Raw genomic sequence first — 16,663 nt, 5'->3', positions numbered from 1 at the left:
CTTAGTGATATGTGGTTTTTGTTTAGTTTGGACATTTTGGGGTTTGGTTTCACCCACTTGAAAGACATTAAAGATTGCTGAACTTAGTATACCCCATGGGATTTAAACAGAATACGAAGACAAAGATGTTCAAGAGAAAAAAGTTGTTAAAAAAAGAAGGTCAAATAAAATGATTACAAAGAATCCAGTGATGTTTGATTTATGTACCTTCAGTCTTCTCATATTTCTTTGGTGGAAAAAGAACTGCTGCTGGCTTTCTTTGTAGTTCTTCTTTTGGAGATTCTGTCCATGTTGACACCAAAACATTATATTTAATTTTCAGTTAGTTTTAAGAAATTTGTAAGTGAAAGTTCACTATAGGAACAAGAGATCACTCTAGCGAGTGGTAAGAGGTTAATGAAGAAGAATAAAAACAAACTGGAAAAGGACAAGAGACAAACATATATGGGACTACACAGACACTAAGAAATTAGTACAATAAAATAGTTCAAGATAAGTTTTCAAAGAAAATCGTTTCTAAGACAGGAAAGTAAAGAATAAGAAGAAAAGACAATCAGATGCTATCTGATATCATTGTACCTTTTGTAGGGGTCACCTCTTTCTTTTGGAGTACAATATCTTCATCCTTTTTAGCAGGAACAGGAACTTCTTTCTTATGAGGCAGTATGACCTCTTCTTTTTTAGTGACAGCAACTACATCCTTCTTTTTAGGAAAAATATCTTCTTTCTCTTCCAGTTTTGGTATAAAGGATACTTCCTTCTCTAGATGTGTAATTACTTCTCTGAAGAAAATCTCTTCGCTTTCTTCTTTCTTCTCTGAAATTTGTGCTGGAAGTATCACATCTTTCTGTAGACGTGCAGTTTCTTCTATGAAGAAAATTTCTTTTTCTTCTTTCTTCTCTGAAATTTGTGTGGAAAGTATCTCTTTCTTATGAGTCATAATATGAGGCACATCTTTTTTAGGAACTTTCTTCTCTTGAGGTACAATTTCTTGGGAGGCATTTTTAGGAGGAAGAGGAACCTCTTTCTTTTTAGGTTCAATTGCCTCATCCTTTTTAGGAGGAAGAGAAACCTCTTTTGCTTGAGGTACAATTTCATCCTTTTTAAGAGGAAGAGGGACTTCTTTCTTTTTGGGTTCAATTGCCTCATCCTTTTTAGGAGAAAGAGGAACCTCTTTCTTTTTAGGTAATATTTTCTCATCCTGTTTAGCAGGAAGAGGAACCTCTTTCTTTTTAGGTTCAATTGCCTCTTCATCTTTAAGAGGAAGAGGAACCTCTTTCTTTTTTGGTAATATTTTCTCATCCTGTTTAGCAGGAAGATAAACACCTTTCTTTTGAGGTATGATTTCCTCCTTTTTAGCAGGAAGAGGGACCTCTTTCTTTATAGGTAATATTTCCTCATCCTGTTTAGCAGGAAGAGGAACCTCTTTCTTTTTAGGTACAATTTCCACATCCCTTTGAAAAGGAAGTGGGACCTCTTTCTTTAGAGGATCAATTCCTTCATCCTTTCTTGCTGTAACATCTTTCTCTTTGGGCAACATTTCCTCTTTCTGTTTATCAGGAAGAGAAACCTCTGTCCTTTGAGGTACAATTTCCTCCTTTTGAGGCACAATTTCCTGCTTTTTAGTCTCTTTACTAGGCAGTTCTTCTTCAATCAAGTCTTCTCTTTGTGTAGCCAATATCAGAGGGGTCTCTGGCTTCTTTGAAGGTTCTTGCACTTAGAAAGAATATTAAAGTTAAGAACAATGCTTCAAATCGCACTGTTTTAAGAGCGAGACAAGATGAGTGAAAGATCATTTAGGCAGATATGAATGCAACTAAATATAAAAGACTTAAGATACATAAGAAAATAAGACATAAGGTGTAAAATATATGGTAGAGGCTGCAAATAAGAATACACCAAACTCCAATAATATTCCAGGACAAAGACAATGATATAAAACCCAGTGTTCTTCATAAGAGTGGGGCTAGTTAATAAAGAAATACAAATACAACAGAAAATATCCCTACATACAAAACCTATATCTCTATACCTTTCTTTGGAGGTTCTTCTGCTGCAATGGCTTGGTCAGGTTTAGCTGGCACTTTCTTTGGTGGTTCTTGAATAGTTGGTTTTGGTTTCTTTTCTTCAACAAGAACTTTAAAGAACATGCATTGTATTGTTTTAAGATTCATTTCATAGGCACACATAAAAAAACAGTGTCACATAAAATATGCTTCCTAATGGAAGCAGGACAATTGCAACCATAAAGACATGTATATGAAAAGCCCTTAAAAAATAAACTCACACAACATAAAGCATTAGAAATGAACAATATGCCATAATAAGTTAAACCAAATAATATTGCAGGACAAAGACAATGACAAACAAAAGCCACAGTCTTATGTGTTCCTCATAAGAGTGTGGCAAGTTAATAAAGAAATAGCCCTACATACAAAAAGTAAGTATATACCTTTCTTTGGAGGTTCTTCAATTAAAACGGCAATGGCTTCATCAGGTTTTGCTGGCAATTTCTTTAGTGGTTCTTGAATTGGAGGTTTTGGTTTCTTTTCCTCCACAAGAACTTTAAAGGACATGCATTGTATTGTTTAAAGATTTGTTTTCATAAGCACATCAAATCACTCACAGTCTCACATATAACATGCTTCCTAATGGAAGCTGGACAAGAAGCAATGAACAGTAAAAATAAGTGTACATCGGAAAACAATAATATTGCAGGACAAAGATACTGGCATAAACAAAAGCCACTGTAAGTATGTGTTCCTCATAAGAATGTGGATAGTTAATAAAGGACACACATACAAAAGAAAACAAAGTGAGTCAATACCTTTCTTTGGAGGTTCTTCAATTAAAACCGCAATGGCTTCATCAGGTTTAGCTGGCAATTTCTTTAGTGGTTCTTGAATTGGTAGTTTTGGTTTCTTTTCCTCCACAAGAACTTTAAAGAACATGCATTATATTGTTTAAAGATTTTTTTTCATAAGCATGTCAAAGAACATACAATGTCACAAAAAAACATGCTTCCTAATGGAAGCAGGACAAGAAGCAATATACAGCATACAATAATAAGCGTGTACCAAAAAACAACATTAATCGCAGGACAAAGACATTGGCAAACAAAAGCCACTGTACGTCATGTGTTCTTCATAAGAGTGTGGCTAGTAAATTAAGAACACACACACAAAAGAAAAAAAAGTGACTCAATACCTTTCTTTATAGGTTTTTCAATTGGAACTGCAATGACTTCCTCAGGTTTAGTTGGCACTTTCTTTAGTGGCTCTTGAATTGGTGGTTTTGGTTTCTTTTCCTCCACAAGAACTTTAAAGAACATGCAATGATTTGTTTACAAGCACGTCAAACAACACACAGTGTCGCATTCAATGCACTTCCTAATGGAAACTGGACAATTGCAACAACAAAGACGGTATATAAAAATCTTGTAGACAAGAACATGAACAAACAACACAAAGCATAAGCAATTAACAGTACCTTTCGCTGGAGGTGACTCAGGCTTCTTCACAGGAGAAGGCTTAGCTTCAGGCTCAGGCTTAAGGTCAATCTTGGATTTTGGTTCTAGTTTGGGCTCAGCTACTGGTGTAGTTTTAGGCTCTTTAGGTTTAGGTGCAGGAGCCACAGGAGCTACAGGTGCTGCTGGCTGTGACACTTCTTCATATAACACATATTTTGGTATTAGTACATTTGTAGTGTTTCAAAAGAGTTGAGATATGAATGAAAACAGCAGTGTGAAGCAGTTAAAATCATACATCAAACAGAGAAAAAGACAACAAGATAACTAAAAATGGACAGACACAAGATTTGCTGTTTGCATGCAATAAGAAAAGAACAAGAAGACTTGACATCAATAAAGACACCAGACATAAAACAAGGAAAGAATTAAGAGGATCATATCTGATTTTGTCAATTTGTTCACAAAACGTTTCTGCATTAACATATAAAAACAGACATTGAAGCAAAATGTCTACATTCACAAGAGGGCGTAAAAAAGGACTTTATCAGCTTAAGAGGTGTATATGCACACATTAATAACCAGGTAATATGACACAGAACAGGAAAAAACGGCATGTGTTCTTTGCATACCTTTTGCAGTGGGCCGTTCAATTGGCTCTGGGACTGTAACTGCAGTAACTATTTCTTCCACAGGCTTTTTGGCTTTTTGGACAAAAAAGTATTACAAATGTTGTAAGAATATTCAATTAGACAAAAACACAAACAAAAAACAATTACACTACAACAGAATATTGATATCACAGACAGAATTAGAAGAACGTTTATAAAGTGCTCTTTAAACAAACAGAAAATGATTAAAACACTGGAGAACATTAGACAGATATTTGCATACCTTTCACAGGTACTTCAGTTTTTAGCTCCACTGGTTTAGATGGCTCAGGTTCCTTGAATTCTTTGAGAATATTAAGAACAATTACTCTATAATATCAAGACTAGTAGCTTCAGCTTTGAGAGTGACCATGCATATCAAAAACATTGACAGCACATAACATTGATGACACAACATAACTAAGGATGTGAAAGTCAACACAAATTTACAAACACAACCATAAACATGACAAATGTGAAGATAATGCAAGCATGTTTGCCAACAAGTAGTAAAGCAGTGAGCTGTTTTCTCTTTCAGTACCTGTTGTTGGAGCCACCTCTCTCATTCCCAAAGTTTTTCTACTGACAGCCTCTTCGATCGGGACCCTTGGGCCTGATGAGACAAAGAAAGTCCTTAGGATAATCGGAATAATTACAATAATAACTGGCATTGGAGAAAATATGACAACACAAAATCTTAAAATAAATCTGTTTAAAAAGATTTAAGTTGGTAAAGTTTCATATGATTGTATGACGACACACTACAAACAACACATAAAATACAACTTAATGAGACATTGTGAAGGCATGGTGAAGACAAAGGGAGATAAAAACATTATATGAATGTCAGAAATACATACGACACAGATATAACAATATGTGAGCACACAAAAGAGGAAAAAGGGTTAGAACAACATGGTGAATTGTATTTGTTGACCCAAAAGCTCTCAGTAATACCTGTGACTGATATTTCCTCTACAACACTCTCCTCTGTCCAGGTCACATACTCTGGTGAATAGTAAAATGTTGTTACACGTGTCAAAAGAAGAATACTTCAAATATTGACGTTATTTGGTTATTTCACGCAAGATGTTGGAAAATCGAAAAAAAAAAAAAAAATCACACAATCATGTTATTCTTTTGAATTTTTTGTTGATGTTGAACAGATGAATGGTTAATTGATTTTTGTAAATTTTAGTGAATGATACTATATGAAAAGGATGATGTGAAAAAGTTAGTTTAATTCTTATAATAATGCAGTTTTACCTTGCGTTTCCATTTTTTCTTCATAATGGTAATATTCCGTGGAAGATTCAGCTTTTTGAAAATAATAAGTGTGTGAGTAACTGTCTCTTATTTTAAGGATAAGGATTTATGTATTTTTAGAAATTCTTTTTATAAAATCCCAACCTTACCTTCAATGGTTAATGCAGATGCCTCAGGCACTTTTATTGATGCATCCGGGATGTCTGTGTGAGTGTCATTTAACATTCTTAAATTTACTTATATAAATTAATGGACTATGTGAAATAATCAGTCAATGTGCACTATACTGTAGGTGTTAAAAAAAACTTGAAAACGTGTCACATACTTACCATAAGGTACACTTTCTATTTCAATTTCTGAGGAGAAAAAAAATATATAGAAAAAATGTAAGGAGCCTTGATATTCTAGAGATTGTTAGTTAAGTAATTGCTGGAGCACGACAGCTGTACCGACCTTTGCCTGACAGGTAAAGTTCAGCTGTACTTTTAGCCTCACCCCTGGGCTCCAATCTGACAATGACCGAGTACACGCCTAAAGGATTATTGATTTGGTTAAATGGGCCTTCTTCTTTAATATTATTAAAACGAATAATGGTCCCACACTGGAACTCCACAAACCTTCATCAGCAGAGGTAACATTGCGGATGATCATGAAGTGCCGTCGCCCTTCACTTTGAAAGGTATATTTGGGGCTCTCTTTAAGCTCCCAAGTGTTCTTATACCATGTTACAATAGCATTGTCGAAAGACACCTCACACTCAAAAGTTGCGGATTGATGTTCTCGCACCACAATGTTCTGGATGCGTTTGGTGAAATGTATTTGCTTGGCTAGAAAAAGATAACGCAAGGTGGATGATTAGGACTGAATCTGATGTGGAACCTTTTTTTTTTCTAATACAGTCTGTTAAGATTTGCTTTTAAAAAAAGCCAGGAAAATGTGAAGACAAAATAAGAAGAGTTCTTTTTCCATAAGAGGTGAAGAAGAAGTAGTCAGATGATGAAAGAAGAGGTTAGTAGATGGCAAATTTGCAGTAATCATAAGTCTTACAGTTCAGTGAATCTATACAAACCTTCAATCCAAAGATTTGCAGTCGTTTCAAGATTTTTATATTTGCAGGTATATTCTCCTTGGTCTTCAGGTCTAACATCTTTGATTGAGAGCTTCTGAGTGTAATTGGCCACAGCAAATGTATATCTGCCATGAGGCTCTAAAAGCTTCCCATTTTTAAACCACTGGGTTTTTACATTAGGTTCAGAGAACTGGCATGTCAATGTACAAGTCTGGCCTTCCTTACCAGCCACATCCTGCATTTGCTGTTCCACTTCAGCCTCTGCAAAAAAATAAGGGTCAATATTGTAAAAACATACAGTATAAAATATAGTTATAAAGTTTTGCATTCACTAAAAGGAAACGATGTTGCTACATACCCAGCACTGTCAGTTTGGCACTGGAGATATGTGGGCCACACACAATACGATAATTGCCTTCATCTCTGGTCTGGCAATCCTTGATCTTTAAGATGTGACGATCACCCACAATTTTGATGTCATATTTGTCACCACCGTCAAGTTTTTGGGTTCCTTTGTACCAGGACAGTGTGATTTCGGGGTAGTTAATCTTGATCTCACATTCAAACACAGCTTCCTTCTTAACAGCAGTTGTCTGGTCTGTGATATCACGTACCACAGTGACAGGCTGCATAGAAAACAAAAGAACACATTAACACTCTATAAATGGAAATTCTAGGCAATACTCTAGTAGCCAACATTGTAAGAGCTGGTTGTGAAACAAGTCTGTTATATAATACAATGATATTCAAGCATTTTTGCTGTCTGAAAGAACTAATTTAATACAAATTAAGATTTCAAACCTCTGTTTGTTCCATCCTCTTTTGCAAATCAGCAACAAGTTTAGCCAAATCTTCCTCAGACTCTCTTGCACCACTTTCCACTTCCTGTAATATAATAAATCCAAGCAGTGAAACAATTAATATAATTTACTTTCATTCCTGGCTTGAAAGTTGAGTTCCTGAAAGGTGTCACTAAATGCCTTCCTTGACCATATTCTTAAATTATAGTAAATTTAAGCTAAACTATTAAGATGTATCAATTAAAATGAGTATTATCATGAATCAATTGAATTTTTTGATAACAAAGGTTAAGGTTGCAGTGCACTTTGTTTGGAAAGACACTCAAATGTGCCAGGGAGATAATTAGGTAATGTATCATAAATTGATACAGAAACAATGTGCTTGGTCTTATCACCCAAAAGAACTGATGCTGTTGTACTGGTATCTGACTCAATCTTACTGGTCTTCCACTTTCTTGTTCTTTTTCCTTCTTCAGAAACTCAATAGCTTGAAGGAGACCCCGGTAGTCTGTGATGCCATACATGCGAGCGTATTTCTCATACTCCTTGGGATCAACATTTCTAAGCAACTCAACAATGTCAATATCCTTGTCCTCTTTAGGGCTTTTCTGCTTTGATGGAGTCCTGTAAAAAAAAAAAAAAAAAAAAAAAAACACCTTTAGGCAATCTTGTATAGTTTACTACAGTGTAGTTATCATATAAAAGCAGTGTTTCACAAAGTTGGGGGACGTGACCCCTACTGGTCCATGGCACAATTGCACAATTGCATCATTAAAAAAAAAACACCTTAAACTCAAGTAGGCACAAATGGTGCAGCTGTAATAGCAACCTATGTATTTATTACAAATTTAGCCTTTTATTAATTTATTTTAAATTAAAATGTCTAACTAATTTTGGTGGAGAGGGGTCCTTGGAGATGGTTTGCAATTTGACACACACTTACTTCTTGAGTTTGACCACTTCTAAAGATGTCTCTTTCTTCTCATCAACATTCAAGTCTGTGCTGCACTCAATTTCTCCATGTTTGTTTGAGGCAACACATCTGTACTGACCAGAGTCAGATTTGGTCACCTCTTTAATCTCCATCTTGGCCTCTTGGCCCTTTTGTTCAATACTGATGCGACCACCATGAGTCATCTGCCTCCATTTGCCCTTCATCCATTTCACATTGGGAATGGGGTCGCCACCAACTTTAGCAATGAAGGTAGCTGTACCTTCTGTAAAAACATAAAAGTTTCAATAACACTTTCTTCTACATTTCAATACTGTCCACCCATGAAAAGGAAAAGGAGCATCACTTACTCTCAATGATATGGACACTCTTTGGCACCTCAATAAAGAACAAGTTGTCCAACTTTTTAACTGCTTGTGGTGGTGAAGGTGCCGCCTGTGCCGGGGCAGGTGCTCCTGGCTTCTCTGAAACTTTTAAAGGAATTTTGCAGTGAGATACATACATTTTTTAGCTAAAGATATTCAAGAACCAGGCTTAAATCATTTCGGACAACAAAAACTCAAGCTCATCTGTTGAACTTTTTCAAAAAGCACAGCTGCAGGAAGAATAAGAATGGCAATGAAACATTTGCAAAGAAGCGGATTTTGCCAAAACAATCACTGAGACCTGTTTGTAAGCAACAAGCATATACTTAGCCTGACAAAAGTAATCTGTTGCCAGGTCAAGAAAAAAAACAGAAGACAGAAATAGATTAATGAAAGATTAATAATTACTCGAATATTCTAATATTGGCAAATAGCCAACATAATGGAAAGGTTAGGATAAAGCAAATAAAATAAAAAAATCTGAGGAATATAAAAGCAGCCAAAAAAGAAAGAATTACCAAGAATGATAAAACCATTATTTTTCTTACACACAGAAGAAAATACCTTTGATAGTGACTTTAGACTTGCAGAACTCACTACCAGCCTCATTGGTTGCTTTGCAGAGATAATCTCCAGTATCTGTCTTAGATACACGAACCATCTGCAATGTGGCAGTGCCATCAACAAATGTGATCTTAGTGTTTGCAGATGATGAAAGATCCTGTCTGTCCTTCATCCACTGAATCTTTAGAGGAGGAGATCCACGTACATGGCAGCTGAGGGTAAGTGTCTCACCCTCAGTCACAGTCGCTGGTTTAAGAGGCAAGTCAAAGCTTGGTGGTACCTTTTGCTCTGTATTCAGAAAAAAAAGTCATTTATAAAAGGGACATTTCACATTTTATGTATTACATACATATTTTACAAGAAAGTACTATGGGACTATAATAGTATTTACCAAGGTACTTCCAAGAATAATTCAATTTAGTACCATGGAATTACCTTCTGATACCAACATTGTACCACGGCACTGTTACAGTATTTTATGTAAGGAATAGCACATTTATAACAAAACAATGGAAATAAGAAGAACTTGACATAGAAACCAGCAGTATACCTGTAATCTTAATTGACACTTCATAAGAGGCAGTGCCAGCTTCATTGGAGACTTTGCACATATATGTGCCATTATCTGACAGTTGAGATTTTTTGATGCACAGGACAGCCAGGCTGCTCTTGAAGGTTACATCATAACAGTCAGAGGAGAAGATTTCTCTTCCATCTTTATACCAGTTGACAGTCAGTGGCTGTGATCCAGCAACACGACCCTCAATCTTCACCATTTTGCCCTCAGTGTCCTCAATAGTTGCTGAAGGCTTTTTGGTAAAACTAGGTGGAATTTTGCGTTCTATAGGAACAATAAATAGAGGTGTTGTTAGACAGGACATATATGATAGACAAAAGTGGTTCTTCTATCTAAATGCATATACCAAAACTAAAGAATTTGTGAAAGATGCTCAACAGTGCCACCTGTTGACATATTGTAAGCAAAGAAAAACATTACAAAGGTAAACACATGAAGAATGGAAGACACAAAAGTAAAAGAACTAAAGCACTACAAGGTCAGACCTAAGACAATAAAGACAATGAAGACATAGTCACACTGAAAAGCAGTGACCAAATACCTTTCACAGAAACCTCTGTGGAACAAGAGTCCTTCCCAATATCATTACTAGCATGGCAAGAATAACGACCGGAGTCTGCTTTATCAGCCTTCAAAATTGTTAAATGAGGGGTGTTATCCACACACGATATCTTATAATTGCCTCCTGTACGGATGTCCTTGTGATCCTTGGACCAAGTAACTTTTATAGGCAATGATCCTGTCATGTGGCATTCCAGTTCGACAGTATCTCCCACTGTCACATCCACGGGTATGAGCTTTTTATCAAACACAGGTGGATATCTTGGCTCTGTGGAGTTAGAGACAACAGTACAATTGTATAGACATGTTAACATCCATTTCAGTGCGTTTCACAACACACGAAACTCATTTAATCAAAGAACAATATGAAAGAGATAAGCAAACCTTGAAGCGTGAGCTTGGCTCTACAAGAAGCAGTTCCAACACTATTAGTAGCAACACAGGTGTATTCACCAGAATGTCTCATTTCACCCTTGGCTATCTTTAGGATAGCAGAGTTATCATCAAAAGACATTGTGAATTCTAAATTGCTCCTAAGAGCTTCACCATCTTTGAGCCAAGAGACCTCCATAGGAGAGGATCCTGCAACACGACACTCAAACTGGACAGGCTGCCCTTCAATTTGTGTAATGCTAGTAATCTTTTTAGGGAAAGAAGGTGGTGTTTTCACATCTAGAAAGCAAAACATTAAGCAAAATACATTAATAGTGGTTACACAGTGCAGGTGAATCCTTAAGAGACAGATTCAGAGCTTTAGAAAGAAATTTGCATCACCTTGTACAGTTACGTGGCAGCTGCAAGAGGCAGATCCTATGCTGTTTTCTGCCTTACATGTGTATTCACCAATGTCAGATTTGGCAACTTTAGCTAGTTTCAGGCAGGCAGTGCCTTTGAAGAACTCCATCTTGCAGGTTGGAGAAGAACGCACTTTGCCATCTGCCTTGAACCATGACACTTTAATTTCAGGAGTGCCACCAATCTGGCATTTCAGACAAACTGCATCACCTGCAGTGACTTCCATAGGCTCCAAACTCTCAATAAAGAAAGGTGGTTCTAAAAGTGACAAAACATATATATTCCATAAAGACAAGCATGCACATTTTTATATTGCCTCACAGTAGCTTATATTGAGCATATCTACTGAGAAACAAACCTAAAATGGACACTGCTGCTTCACAAGTGTCGTGTCCAGCATCATTAGAAACCTCACAAGTGTATTTTCCAGCAGCCTCTTTATCACTGTTTAGACACTCCAGGATGCAGGAGTTCTCAGTGGTCGTAATGTTGTACTTGTAAGAGGAGTAAATTTCCTGTTCATCTTTATGCCATTTCACAAGAATCTTTGGGCTTCCCGCATATGTGCATTCAAGTATCAGTGACTTGCCCATTTCAACAGAGAGGTTCTTTAGCTTCTTGACAAAGCATGCAGCCTCTGAATAAAAATGACATATATATGTGAAACACAAAGTTCTGCTATAACAAGTATACAGGAAATTGTTACTCATATATTAACTAAATTAAAACTAACCTTTAACAAAAAGGTTCACAGGACAGTTTTCCTTCCCAGCATCATTTATGATCTGGCAAGTGTACTCGCCAGCATGAGATTTATCAATGTTGTAGAGCTCTAGAATTGCTGTATCTCCTCTTAAAGCAATCTCACAGCTTCTCCCAGACACTACTTCCTCACTGCCTCTAAACCATTTCAGTTTCATTGGGGTACTTCCTTGAACGGTTGCTGTAAAGGTGACATTTGTGCCTGGGAGGGTTTCCACCGGTTGAGGTGTGGTCACAAAAGAGGGGGGTTCTGTAGCAAATATGACATGGAAAAGGTTGTGAAATGTGGTTTAACCAATAGATTTACATTTATCAGTTATTATAATTATCCTACAGTCAAACACTAACCTTTAACTATTAAGGAAGCAGATGTCTCTGCAGTTCCTGCACTGTTTACTGCTTTACATTTATATGTGCCAGAGTCTGAAAGTTTCAGAGTTGGCACTTTCAATGTGCAGGTATTCTCAGCAAATATAATCTCATAGTTCGGCCCACTTTTAATCTCCTCTTTATCATGGTACCAAGAGATAGTAAGAGGTGCAGACCCTGAAGCTTTACAGTCCATTTCAATAGATTTTCCAACAATATTCTGTGTGTCCTTCAGTCTTCGTGAGAACGAAGGAGGGACGATTTTGTCTGTTTGACCAAAAACAACACTCAACTTTTGGCTGCATAAGAAATCACATGCAATTCTAAGACTGTAACAAATATTAAATACAAGAATTTTTAACATTACTGACCCAAAACAGTGAGGTCCATTTTGCAGCTATCACTGCCAACTGCATTCTTGATCTCGAATGTGTATTCTCCAGTATCACTTTTCTCTGTTGACAATAGCTTAAGACTGGAGATCATTTTTGAGAAGGTGATTTTGTATTTTCTACCTGAAGACAGCTCCACACCATTCTTAAACCATTTTGGCTTAAGTTCTGGAGTTCCAGATACAGTACATTCTAAGGCTGCGGTTTCACCAGCGGTTACACTGATTGACTCTGTCTTATCCACAATTGTTGCAGGTTCTAGAAATTTAGAAGTGTCATTAAGATAATTTGCACAATTCAATTAATTTTAAAATATTAAATGTACTTGAGAGGGAAAAATATTATTCTTACAAACCTAGGACTTGTAAGTTCGCTGTGCATTCAGCTACTCCAGCATCATTTTTGAGCTGACATGTATATTTTCCAGCAGTGGTAGATTCAGCTTTAAATATCTTAAGAGTGACCTGATTATTCTCAAATGTAATTTTCCTGTTGTCACCATCTCTGAGAATGTGGTCTTTATCCTGAACCCAAGACACAGTCATAGGCTGCGAACCTTTGACTGTTGCCAACAAAATCACCTCTTCACCAGACATGGCTGTCATATTGGATAATTTCTTCACAAACGCTGGTGGTTCTGAATGTCAGGAAGATGGTAATCAGAGAGTCAGAAAACTAAAGTGTAAACAAGTATTTACTACTTTAAACTCCTATCTTACTGACCTCTTAACTTTACAGTGCACTGGCAGGAATCACTTCCAACAATATTTGATGCTTTGCACTCATATTCTCCTGCATCTGATACTTCCATTCCAAGGATGTGGAGAGTTGCAGAGCATCCCTCAGACACAAATTTATACTTCCTACTTTCTTTTAACTGTTTTTGATCTTTAAACCAAGTTATCTCAAAAGGAGCTGAGCCTTTCAGCTCACAGTTAAGACTGCCATCTTTGCCTTTCAGCCCCTCAACTGGTGTTGGGACTTTGTGGAAAGTTGGTGGTTCTACAAGAAAGTAATTAAAATGATTACGCTTATGCATATTAAAATCAATAAAAGGTTAATTAAATCAATAGATAATATCTATTATCATTAACTAGAACTAAAACGATTAATAAAGCTGAAATAATATCAAATATTAATATTACATGAAAAATTATCAAAGTAAACAAAAATGTATATGTTGCCTTAGCAAACTAAGTTGAAGTACACAAATTACTAAAATAAATCACAATATAAAATTATCCTAAAATAACACATCTGAAATATATAGCCCATGTCAGTTAATGCTCATGCTAATAAAGGCATAAGCATTAAACTAGTGAGTGAAAGATCCATCCACCGTCTAACCTTTCACTGTGAGTGTGGTACTGCAACTCTTAGTTCCAGCATCATTCTGGACTTCACAAGTGTAGACTCCATTGTCCTCAAAGCTGGACTTGAAAATTTCAAGGACTGCCACAGAGTTATCGAAAGTCATTCTCAAGTTGCCACCATCACTGAGTATGGCATCATTTTTGTACCAGCTTATTCTCAGAGGAGCTGTGCCAGTAACTTTGCATTCAAGCTGGAGTGGCTCTCCCATCTTTATGACTTTTGCAGCTGGCAGTTTCTGTACAAACTCTGGAGGTTCTGTAAAACCAAAATTACAACATGTTATCATAATGAATAATGTAATACATAAAATGGAGCACTGAAGATGGTTATAAGAAGATGGCAGATGATGGCTGAAAGGGAGTAAAGCGTCATGATGAACAGTAATGAAGTAAGATGATGGTGAAAGGCAGACAGACAGTTTATGTAAGCGAGACAAGAAAATACAAATGGTGAAGCATTAAAAAAGAATGCTAATGAAGAGTGTCGATAAGGGTACATGAAAAGATGTCCAACCTTTAACCAACAAGGTTGTGGTGCATTTAGCGGTACCAGCATCATTGCTTATTTGACAAGAGTAAGTTCCACTGTGTGATATTCCAACCACAAAAAGATCTAGGAAGCTTGAGAGGCCCTCCAGGCCAGTAAAACAGGAAGGTCCACAAATCAGCTCAGTGTCATCCTTGAACCATTTCACTGTGAAGGGAGGTGTTCCCTTAAATGTACTCTTAAAGCGAACAGTGGTATTTGGTATGACAGCCTGTGACTCTGGAACCAGCACAAAGCTTGGTGGCTCTAAATAATTGATGGGAAAGAAAGACAAATACATCTGTTAAGAAACCGGCAGCCATCAGAGATCTTAGGGTAATGAAATATACTACTAAATACTAAAAAAGCCATCTGACCTTTCACTCTCAGTGTACCACTGCATTCACAACTGCCCGCTTTGTTTGTTATTTTACAAGTGTACATTCCAGTGTCAGTTTTCTCTAAACACTCAATTTCCAAAGACACACTGTTGTCATGCTGAAGAAGTTTATGTTTGGTTCTTCCTGACAGTTTAGTTCCGTCCTTCACCCACTCCACAGTTATGGGAAGTGAGCCTGATATTTTACATCCGATTTGAACATTTGTGCTCAGAATTTCCTCCATCTCCATCAAAGGTTTGATAAAGGATGGGGGTATTATTTGCTCTGATAAAAACAAAGAAAGTATATATCGTAAATATCACTACAATTCAACTAATACTAGTTATTCCATTAATCATGAAGGAACACTAACCTAGCACATTTAAAGTCACTTTGCACTGGCAGGCACTGATGTGGTTGGAGACCTCAAACACATAAGTCCCCTTGTCTTCTAATTGGACAGATTGAATTTTAAGTTGGCTGACATTATTGATGAAGCTAAGGCTGTGCTGTCTTGAAGGCATCACTTCCTTGCCATCTTTACTCCATTTGACTTTCAGCTCAGGAGAACCCATAACTTTGCACTCGAAGCTTACTGGATCTCCAGTAGTGACATTAATCACATCTGGCTTTTCAATTATCTGAGGTGGCTCTGGGGATAACATAACAATTACATTTATAATAGCAAGCCTTTAGGATGGACAGCTACAAAAAGCACTTGCAAAAATAACCAACCTTGCACTACAAGTGTACCAAAACACTTCTCTTGCCCCGCCTCATTCACAGCCTGACAGGTGTATTTTCCACTGTGGATTGACTCACACACAGGGATTGTCAGAGTGGCAATATTGTTCACAAATGCCCTCTCAATTGCAGGATCCTCCAAAATCCAGTTTTCATCTTTCTGCCATTGTATGGATAGAGGAGGTGATCCTCTTACAACACATTTAAACTCAACCTTTTTTCCCAGAACTGTGACAACATTCTCAATCCTCTCCACAAACGATGGAGGCTCTGATAGGGAGTGCAAAATATGTTAAACAAGGTCAAGAGAGATAAAATAATATGTAAAACTGATATCAAACAAACTCAAAGCTAACCTTTTATGCTGAGTGTAGTCTGACTTGAACAACTCCCAATTTCATTTGCTACAATGCACTGATATTCTCCAACATCTAAAGCATCACATTTCTGTACATCAAGAGTCATTATAGAGCCATTCTTCTGCAAAACTACATGTTTAAGGCTTGATTTGATATCCTTTAAATCTTTTTGCCAAGTCACCTCAAAAGGAGCTGTGCCTTTTACCTGACATTCAAAATATGCATTTGAGCCATTCACAACCTCAAGAGGACTCAATGGCTTGACAAGAACTGGTGGCTCTGAAAAATGAAAAAAAACTTGGTATAAAACAGTTCTATGCTCTGGCTATAGACATTTTAAAATAACCATAATAAAACACTGAAATGCCTATGAAGTGCACTATATACTAACCTTTCACTCTTAGTTCCATACTACAGCTCTCACTGCCCGCCTCATTCCGGGCTTCACAGTAGTACACTCCACTGTCTTTGATATCACTGCTACTTATCTCAAGCCGTGCGAGAAAATCAACAAAAGTAATTTTATGCTTGTCGCTTGGACTTATTTCATTACCATCTCTGAACCAGTAGGTGTCTATCTCTGGAGTGCCTGTAATATGGCATTCAAAAACTACCAATTGGCCTGGTTTTACCACTGTTATTTTTTCAGGTTTGCGGGTAAATTTGGGGGGTTCTGAAAAAAAATGAAATTAA

General features: G+C 36.8%; 1 protein-coding gene across 1 annotated transcript in view; it reads right to left on the bottom strand.

Moving 5' to 3' along the window:
• The window catches only part of ttn.2 (titin, tandem duplicate 2), a 164,393-nt gene that overhangs the window by 103,355 nt on the left and 44,375 nt on the right, over nucleotides 1–16,663 (bottom strand). The window contains exons 58-97 of the mRNA XM_079880510.1: nucleotides 16,362–16,643; nucleotides 15,968–16,249; nucleotides 15,603–15,881; nucleotides 15,241–15,519; nucleotides 14,865–15,152; nucleotides 14,476–14,754; nucleotides 13,936–14,217; nucleotides 13,312–13,590; nucleotides 12,944–13,225; nucleotides 12,568–12,846; nucleotides 12,176–12,463; nucleotides 11,799–12,077; nucleotides 11,424–11,702; nucleotides 11,045–11,323; nucleotides 10,655–10,942; nucleotides 10,251–10,538; nucleotides 9,683–9,973; nucleotides 9,133–9,420; nucleotides 8,554–8,673; nucleotides 8,195–8,468; nucleotides 7,692–7,875; nucleotides 7,253–7,336; nucleotides 6,810–7,077; nucleotides 6,452–6,712; nucleotides 6,000–6,209; nucleotides 5,836–5,913; nucleotides 5,712–5,738; nucleotides 5,532–5,585; nucleotides 5,383–5,433; nucleotides 5,074–5,124; nucleotides 4,658–4,729; nucleotides 4,361–4,420; nucleotides 4,099–4,170; nucleotides 3,490–3,666; nucleotides 3,208–3,318; nucleotides 2,828–2,938; nucleotides 2,453–2,563; nucleotides 2,033–2,137; nucleotides 580–1,716; nucleotides 208–282 (exon numbers count right to left, since the gene is read on the bottom strand). Coding sequence (XP_079736636.1) covers nucleotides 208–282; nucleotides 580–1,716; nucleotides 2,033–2,137; nucleotides 2,453–2,563; nucleotides 2,828–2,938; nucleotides 3,208–3,318; nucleotides 3,490–3,666; nucleotides 4,099–4,170; nucleotides 4,361–4,420; nucleotides 4,658–4,729; nucleotides 5,074–5,124; nucleotides 5,383–5,433; nucleotides 5,532–5,585; nucleotides 5,712–5,738; nucleotides 5,836–5,913; nucleotides 6,000–6,209; nucleotides 6,452–6,712; nucleotides 6,810–7,077; nucleotides 7,253–7,336; nucleotides 7,692–7,875; nucleotides 8,195–8,468; nucleotides 8,554–8,673; nucleotides 9,133–9,420; nucleotides 9,683–9,973; nucleotides 10,251–10,538; nucleotides 10,655–10,942; nucleotides 11,045–11,323; nucleotides 11,424–11,702; nucleotides 11,799–12,077; nucleotides 12,176–12,463; nucleotides 12,568–12,846; nucleotides 12,944–13,225; nucleotides 13,312–13,590; nucleotides 13,936–14,217; nucleotides 14,476–14,754; nucleotides 14,865–15,152; nucleotides 15,241–15,519; nucleotides 15,603–15,881; nucleotides 15,968–16,249; nucleotides 16,362–16,643 — 8,784 coding nt within the window. The remainder of the gene's footprint in view (nucleotides 1–207; nucleotides 283–579; nucleotides 1,717–2,032; nucleotides 2,138–2,452; nucleotides 2,564–2,827; nucleotides 2,939–3,207; nucleotides 3,319–3,489; nucleotides 3,667–4,098; nucleotides 4,171–4,360; nucleotides 4,421–4,657; nucleotides 4,730–5,073; nucleotides 5,125–5,382; nucleotides 5,434–5,531; nucleotides 5,586–5,711; nucleotides 5,739–5,835; nucleotides 5,914–5,999; nucleotides 6,210–6,451; nucleotides 6,713–6,809; nucleotides 7,078–7,252; nucleotides 7,337–7,691; nucleotides 7,876–8,194; nucleotides 8,469–8,553; nucleotides 8,674–9,132; nucleotides 9,421–9,682; nucleotides 9,974–10,250; nucleotides 10,539–10,654; nucleotides 10,943–11,044; nucleotides 11,324–11,423; nucleotides 11,703–11,798; nucleotides 12,078–12,175; nucleotides 12,464–12,567; nucleotides 12,847–12,943; nucleotides 13,226–13,311; nucleotides 13,591–13,935; nucleotides 14,218–14,475; nucleotides 14,755–14,864; nucleotides 15,153–15,240; nucleotides 15,520–15,602; nucleotides 15,882–15,967; nucleotides 16,250–16,361; nucleotides 16,644–16,663) is intronic.

Source organism: Squalius cephalus, assembly GCF_949319135.1.
Source record: "Squalius cephalus genome assembly, chromosome: 9".
NCBI classification, from domain to species: Eukaryota; Metazoa; Chordata; class Actinopteri; order Cypriniformes; family Leuciscidae; genus Squalius; species Squalius cephalus.
The sequence above is the reverse complement of the archived record's forward strand: the minus strand, read 5'-3'. Positions and strand labels throughout refer to the sequence as shown.